This window comes from Propithecus coquereli, unplaced genomic scaffold (assembly GCF_000956105.1).
Source record: "Propithecus coquereli isolate 6110/MARCELLA unplaced genomic scaffold, Pcoq_1.0 Scaffold377, whole genome shotgun sequence".
NCBI classification, from domain to species: domain Eukaryota; kingdom Metazoa; phylum Chordata; class Mammalia; order Primates; family Indriidae; genus Propithecus; species Propithecus coquereli.
In genome coordinates this window covers 1,611,579-1,619,043 of record NW_012149474.1, presented here as the reverse complement: position 1 = coordinate 1,619,043, position 7,465 = coordinate 1,611,579, and the positions used below count along the sequence as shown (strand labels likewise).

The 7,465-nt window shown below is 65.4% G+C and overlaps 1 protein-coding gene across 4 annotated transcripts in view; it reads left to right on the top strand.

Moving 5' to 3' along the window:
- Positions 1 to 6,710, top strand: part of IGF2 (insulin-like growth factor 2) — a 14,697-nt gene extending 7,987 nt beyond the window's left edge. For 3 of the 4 annotated variants that reach the window (XM_012651966.1, XM_012651968.1, XM_012651965.1), the window contains 3 exons: positions 3,711 to 3,873; positions 5,578 to 5,726; positions 6,048 to 6,710. In XM_012651966.1, the coding sequence (XP_012507420.1) occupies positions 3,717 to 3,873; positions 5,578 to 5,726; positions 6,048 to 6,284 (543 nt within the window). In that variant the 5' untranslated portion in view covers positions 3,711 to 3,716 and the 3' untranslated portion in view covers positions 6,285 to 6,710. Of the gene's footprint in view, positions 1 to 723; positions 1,253 to 3,710; positions 3,874 to 5,577; positions 5,727 to 6,047 lie in introns of those variants that run through there. The other variant, XM_012651967.1, reaches the window with a different exon arrangement.
- The last annotated feature ends 755 nt before the right edge of the window (positions 6,711 to 7,465 follow it).

The window sequence follows — 7,465 nt, the reverse complement described above, 5'->3', positions numbered from 1 at the left end:
AGGGGCGGGGCGAGGGCCCCGCGGGCGCCCATTGGCGCGGGCGCACGGCCAGCGGGGCCCGAGCGGGCGCCCGGCCGCGGGGTGGCGCGGCTATAAGAGCCGGGCGTTGGCGCCCGCAGTTCGCCTGCTCTCCGGCGGAGCTGCGTGAGGCCAGGCCGGCCCCCGGCCCCCCCTTCCGGCCGCCCCCGCCTCCTGGCCCACGCCCGCCCGCGCTCGGCCCGCCAGCGCCTCCACCCGGGCTGGCGGCCCACGCCGACGCCGTCCGTCGCCTCGCTGCTGACTCCCGTCCCGGGCGCCGTCGGCGGGCCGCGCTCCGCCAGGCCTGCGGATCCCCCGCCGCCTCCTCGTCGTCTACCTCAACCCCGTCCCCGCTTCGCCGGGGGAGGCGGTCCCCCCCGCAGGCAGTCCGGCTCGCAGGCCGCCGGCGTTGTCATCCCCCGCGCTCCCCCCCAGCCCTCCCCCGGCGCGCAGCCTCGGCCGCTCCCCTCCGCGCTGCGTCCCGAGCGGCCCCGGCGGCGCCACCGCCTGCCCCCCCCCAGGCCCGGGCTCGCGACGGCCGAGGGCTCCGTCGGCCCAAACCGAGCTGGGCGCCCGCGGCCGGGGAGACGCCTCCACTCCGCCCCCCGTCAGCACCTCCCCCGGCCCCCGACGTTGCTGCCTTCCCCGGCTTCTCTGTGCGCCCCAGCCCCTCTCCGCATCTGGCCCCGGCCCCGTCTCTTCTCCCGCCACCTTCCCTTCGCTCCCTCCCGTCCCCCCCGGCTCCCGGCCTCCGACTCCCTCCCCCTCCACGCCCGCCCTCTCGCCTTCGCCGTACCAAAGTGGATTAATTATACGCTTTCTGTTTCTCTCTCCACTGTTCTCTCCCGCTGTGAGCCTGCCCGCCCCTCGCTGTCCTCTCTCCCTCTCTAACCCTCTCTTCGGCCCCCCCCTTTTACGTTCACTCTCTCTCTCCCACTGTCCTGCCCCTCTATCCTTGATACAACAGCTGACCTCATTCCACGACACCCTTTCCCCCCCGAAAGTACAACATCTGGCCCGCCCCAGCCCGAAGACAGCCCGTCCTCCCCGAACGATCAGACAAATCCCACCCCCCAAAAAAAGCCATCCCCCCGTTCTGCCCCGTCGCACATTCGGCCCCCGCGACCCGGCCAGAGCGGCGCTGGCAGAGGAGTGCCCGGCAGGAGGGCCCACGCCCGCTGTTCGGTTTGCGAAACGCAGCAGGGAGGTGGGCGGCAGCGTCGCCGGCTTCCAGGTAAGCGGCGCGGCGGGCGGGCTGGCGGCGCCCGGCCCCGGGGCTCGGCGCGGGCCGGCTGGGCCGGGGAGGGTGGGAGGCCGCGGGTCCCGCTCCCCGTCGCGGTCCCCGCTCTCGCCCTCGCCCCGCGGAGTCTGGGGGGCGGGGGCGCCGGGACGCGCCGAGGGAGGTGTGAGCTGTCTGCGAGGGCCACAACTTCCTGGTCGGTTTGCGGGCGTAGGGGTGTCGCGGGAAGTGTGTGATCTGCGCCTGGCGGGCGTCCCCGGGCGCCGGGGAGTGTGGGGGGCAGAGCCCGAGAAGCCCACCCTGGTATGTTGACTCGCTGCCAGCGAGACAGAGGGAAAGACTGGGTGGGCGGGGCCCGGATGGAGCGAGGGGGCGCGCTGGCAAAGGAGTCGGGCCAGACGCCACATTTGCAGTATGTCCCCCACGTTCCCTTTCTGTCCCCGACGTTTCCGAGCAGGAATCCGGGGAGAGGGGCTGGAATGAGGCTCGGAAGGGCAGGAGCGTGCAAGCCGGAGAGGGGCAGCCACCCCCGGCCGGTGGGCAGCATGGAAGTTTCCGTGCAGGGAGGTGGAAAGGAGACATCCCTCCTGTTGCCCTGTGCAGGGATGGGCTGGGGGGTGCAGAAAGAGCCCCCCAAGGCACTTTGCTAAGGGATGGTCCAGAGCTAGTGGTGGGGGGTGCAGGAGAGGAGGGACTGGCTGGGAGGAGGGAGGGGGCGGGAGCAAAGGGGCGGGGGGAGTGGTCAGCAGGCGGAGGGGTGGGGGTAGGGTGGAGCCGGGGCTGGGAGGAGCCCGCTCAGACATAAAAGCGGAGGCACTGACCAGCCTGCAAACTGGACATCGCTTCTCCTGCGAGAGAAACGTCCAGCTCCCTCCTCCTCCTCCTTCTCCTCCTCTTCAACCCCAGCGAGCCTCCTGTCCAGCTGCAGGTAACCAGGGCTGTGGAGCGAGGACCCCGCTGCCATCTCACTCCAGCCTGCGGCAGCCCAGGACGCCCGCCAGCCTTGGCCCGGCCATGTCGCTGGCCTGCGCCTTGCCTTGCGCCTGCCTCGCGCCGGCCTCCTCCTGGGTCTCTGGCTTCCTCACCTGCTCCTTCCTCTTCTGCTCCTCCCTCGTGCCCCTCTGCGGCCAGCTTCCGGGCTGTTCCTGGACCCTCACCTGTCCTGCCCCTCCATGTGCCTCTTGTCCCGGATCCCGCTTTCTGCCGCGCACTTGAGTGTGTTCTTGGACTCGGGAAGGGGGTGGCAGGGGCGGTGGGGAGACTGGTTGGGGTCCAGTCGAGAGGTGACCGGGTGGTTTTCAGTCTTTCTGTGGAGCTGCCCGCTGCCCTAGAGAGAGGACAAGCCAGACTGTGTTTCTTTCTCATCCCCTACTCCGTTGCTCACGTGATTTATTGCATCAAGAACTCCCCTGGGCCTGTCGGGGAAGGCTGGGGCTGCCCGCCTGGAGGGCTCCACCTTCTGCAGGGGCCAGGGCAGCTTGCTGTGCGGGTCCCAGGCCACCGAGCTGAAGGGAGCTGGTTAACCCTTGCCCTGCAGCCCTGTGGCCGCAGGACCCGCAGGGGGGTGTGTCCTAGAATGTGCCTCTGCTTCCAGGGGGACCTGGTGTCTGGACTCCCAGGGGGCCTGAGCTGCTCTCTCCGGCTCCCACCAGCAGAGTTCGGACTCTAGATGGGGAGTGGTTAGGTGGTCACAGAGGGACTCTGAGGTCCGTGACCTTAGGTGGTGTGATTCGAGGCCCGCAAAGGAGGCATTTTGGCTTTTCCGTGTTTGGGGTGCCCAGGGGACACTGGAGGTGGAGGACTGGGCGACCCAGGAGAACAGGGTCCCGGGAGTAAGCGGGTATGAGTGCGCTGACCACTGGATCCTCGGCCGGGGCTTTGCTCAGACCAGAAGGATGGAAGCTCCACGAGGCCCATCGGCCCCGCCTGCTGCTCTGGGAGGGGTGGTCTTCCTGGACACCCTTGCCCAGTTGGAGGGGGTGGAGGGCGGAGGGCTGGTCCTCCTGAGCGCATGTGCTCTGCGGTGAGGCGGGGCAGGCTGCCCTCTTGGCTGGTGCGTGGAGGCCCGAGAAGCGGTGACATGCCCTTGGGCTGGCCTCATCTCCATGATGTCACAGGCCGGAGGCCAGGTCCACTGTCCAGCAAGGGCCCTGGCGCCCGTGGGTGTGGCCGAGATCCTGCAATAGTGACGATGGGCATGGTCACCCCACGCTACTAGCGCTTCTTGTGACTCGGCCACCGAGCCCTTTCTGTGCGCCATGAGATGTTTCCTCCTTCCCAAAGTGACCCTGTGCCCTCATCTCAGCAGTTGAAGCGTGTGTGTTATTTTGTAATTAAAATGCCAGCATTTATGAGAAAGCCATGCTTTAAAGTTTCAATTGCGTCTTAACGTCAGAGACGGCTGGGCACCCGGCCCGGCACCCGGCTCACCGTGGTTCTCTCCTGCCCCCAGATACCAATGGGGGTCCCAGTGGGGAAGTCGATGCTGGTGCTTCTCACCTTCTTGGCCCTGGCCTCGTGCTGCATTGCTGCTTACCGCCCCAGTGAGACCCTGTGCGGCGGGGAGCTGGTGGACACCCTCCAGTTTGTCTGTGGGGACCGCGGCTTCTACTTCAGTAAGTAGCTTGGGGCTGGGGCTGGGGGGGCGTACACAGCAGGCGCTCAGTCAGTGTGGGGTGGTTTTAGTAGACCTGGGCGAGACCTCCCTGGGTGACAGGTGAGGATGCCTAGCCTTGCTGGGGAGGACACTCCAAGGTGACTGGCCCAGCCCTTGCTCTGAGGCCTTGGCGTGCCAAGCACCTGCAGCGTGCCTGGGCTCACCTGCTCGCCCGGTGTCCCTGCCACACGCACTCACAGCTCCTGTTGGGGGTGGCCGGAGGTGCCCCATTCCTCACATGCACTGCCAGGGGTCTCCCCTGGGGCCAGAGCTCCTGGCGGGTGGCGCCGGCCCCCGCTGCCAAGTCACCGCCGCCTTGGGCAGGGCAGTGGGCGCCGAGCAACCTGCCTTTTCTCCTGCACTCGGTGGACATTTTGACAGGGGCGTGTGCGCACGGATGATAAGATTTAAAATCTGATGAAAAAGATTTAAAATCAATAAAAATAAAAGCAAACGTGTGTGGTGGGTATCAGGGCCAAGTGTGCGCACGCGGGCGGCGGGTGGCAGGAGGATGGCTGTGGGGTGCCCACCTGCCGCCCCGAGAGTGCTCAGACTGTTCCTCGTGTTTCTCTCCCGATTTGCAGCCTGGGGGGCTGGCGGCTGGGCTCACTGCTCGCTGTCCTTCAGACTCAGCCCCCAGAAGGGGGACTGGGTGGGCACCTGGGCGGGGGCTGGGGGCAAGCTTGACACTCAGGGCGTGCCCCACGCCATCAGGAGTGGCGGCTCTCCTCGCTGGCATGGGGTGCCCTGTCTTTCCCACCTGACACTTGCCACGTGACATCCTCCACAGCCTCTACTTACCCACGCTGCCACACTGAAGTGGGCTCACAGGATGCAAATGCATCTCGAAGCTTCTCTCTGAAAAGTGCACCTGCTGCTGACGCTTTCGAAGCCCTGCTGCCCTGGCCCCTGTGCCTTCCCTCTCGCCTGCCTCGTTCAGGGCAGGAAGTGGCGCTGGGGGCCAGTGCCTCCGCTCCTCGCTCCTCGCCCAGGAGAGGCCCCCTGCACCGCTGCCCCGAGAGGAGGGGTGGGCCGAGTCCCTGCTCCTGGGACCCCATGCTGGGGTCCCTCTCTCTACCTCCTCCCGCTGATGGCGCCTGCCCTTTCCCGTGACTTTCTTCTTACAGCTGAGCCCTGCCATGGGGGAGAGGGGGAAGGCGGGAGGGAAGAAGCGAGTGGTTCCATGGCCTCCTCACTCCTCTCCTCCCGTCTTCTCCTCTCCTGCCTGTTCCTCCCTGCCTCTGCGGCTCCCGGGGTGTGGGCCCCCCAGGCTCCTAGGTGGTGCCAGGTCAGGGTCCGAGTTCAGGGGCCACGCTTGTGTCCACCCAGTGGTCCCTTGCTGGGTGGCCTCTGAACTGGGCTCACACCCCACAGTTCCCAAACCACTGCCAATATGGGCCTCTGGTCCTGGTGGTGTCTGTCCGGCCGTGTGGCCGGGAGGCTTTGCCCGTTTCAAATCTGAGGAAGGAGGCACCCGAGGCCGGGGGCCTGACGCATGCTCTCCCCTCTCTCCTCACCTTTCTGGGGCACCTCTGCCTGCAGCTCTCACTTCCCTTCCTGCTCCTGAAGGGTGGCCAGGCCTCCCTGGGGGACCCCCCCCCGGGCCCGGTGCCCAGCGGATGCCTGTCGCTAAAGTCGCCCGTGTATCCTGTGGGACTTCCAGGCAGGCCCGCAAGCCGTGTGAACCGCCGCAGCCGTGGCATCGTTGAGGAGTGCTGCTTCCGCAGCTGTGACCTGGCCCTCCTGGAGACCTACTGCGCCACCCCCGCCAAGTCCGAGAGGGACGTGTCGACCCCTCCGACCGTGCTTCCGGTGAGCGCCCCTCTCTAGACACAGGAATAGTCGTCTGCTCCGGCAGTGGGGGGCTCTTAGCCAAGGGGCGGGGCGCAGCCAGCGTCCTAGCTGGTGGGGTCCCTGGAAGGCCATTCTCATGGCTGCCGCTGTCCCTCCCCACCGCTGTGGACATCAGCACAAGTTACTGACCAGTCGCACTGCCACACTGGGGCTGCACGATGGCAGGTGTGGCCACGGTCCCCCTGTCGGGTCGCCAAGAGAGACCCATTCAGGAGGGCGGGTGGCTCGGGTAGAGGACCGCGGAGTGGGCACCCGGTGACTGGCCCCTCGCCTCCTCAGGACAACTTCCCCAGATACCCCGTGGGCAAGTTCTTCCAATATGACACCTGGAAGCAGTCCACCCAGCGCCTGCGCAGGGGCCTGCCTGCCCTCCTGCGTGCCCGCCGGGGTCGCACGCTCGCCAAGGAGCTCGAAGCGGTCAGGGAGGCCAAACACCCCCACGAGCTGCCAGCCCTGCCCGCCCAAGACCCCACCCACGGGGACGCCTCTCCGGAGATGCCCAGCAATCAGAAGTGAGCCAAAGCGTCGTCGTCCTGCAGCATGGTGCCATCGCCCTGTGACCTCCTGACCAGGGACGTTTCCAGCAGGTTCCACCACTGAAATCTCTCTGTCCCACTTCCTCCTCCAGGGCTTCTCCTGAGCCCAGCCCCCGTGCCCCGCCTCCCCAGGTCAGGCTGCCCTCCCAGGCCCCCTCCATCGGGCCAAGGGAACTACGGTAACATCTTCAAAACCATACGGAATTGATTGGCTTTAAACATCCTCCACAACCCCTAACTCACCCCCTAAATCATCCCCAAATTACACATATACATCAAAAAATTGAAAACATGGAACCCTAAACTACACACGCACACACCCCAGCCCCCTTAAAACTAATTGGCTTTTTAAAAACACCAGAAAAGCTAATTGGCTTAAAAAAAAAACCTAAAAAATCAATTGGCTGAAAAAATACTAAAAACGAATTGGCTTCGAAACAATTGGCAAAATAAAGGAATTTGGCGCCCCCCCCCCTTCCTCTCTTCCCCTTTGGACCTCGAGTCAGATTGGCCTGGACTCGAGTCCCTGAACCAGCCGAGAGGAAGGGACAGATTCAGGTGGGCACACCCTTGCTTGCGCGCCGTCTGCCTTCTCAGGGAAACTCGCCGCCGGGCGCTTTTGGGGTGAACTGGCAACAGCAATGGCCCAAACTCATTCTTTGCTCAATTTCCCATCACTAAAATTCGTCACGGAGCTAGTTGGGGCGACCCAGCGAGACCAAAGTTGGGGAAAATGGAACGTGAGGACCAGAATCCGTGCAAATAAAATTTAATTGGCACAACCCCCCCTAAAATCTTACATCCGAACCCCCACCCTAGAAAGCACACGTTGCCACATGCTTCCCTGCAGCCAATGCACACACAAGCACTCGCACGCACACACTCGCACACACACACTCGCGCACACACGCACACACATCCACCATCTTTCCACGATGAGGGAGCTGCCCCTGAGGCCCCTCCTCCTGGGTGCCTGTCCCGCGGCCCCTCGGTGTGAGCTGCAATGCCCCCCAGACGCCACCCACCTCGAGACCCCTCGTTGATTGTGCAGAGCAAGGAATGAGTTTGGCAGGTTGGAGACGGCTGTAGCCAAGCAAGACGTGCCCCCCATCGGCAGCCTGACTCCCTAGGTGTGCTCCTGGCAGAAAGATCTAGGGGACC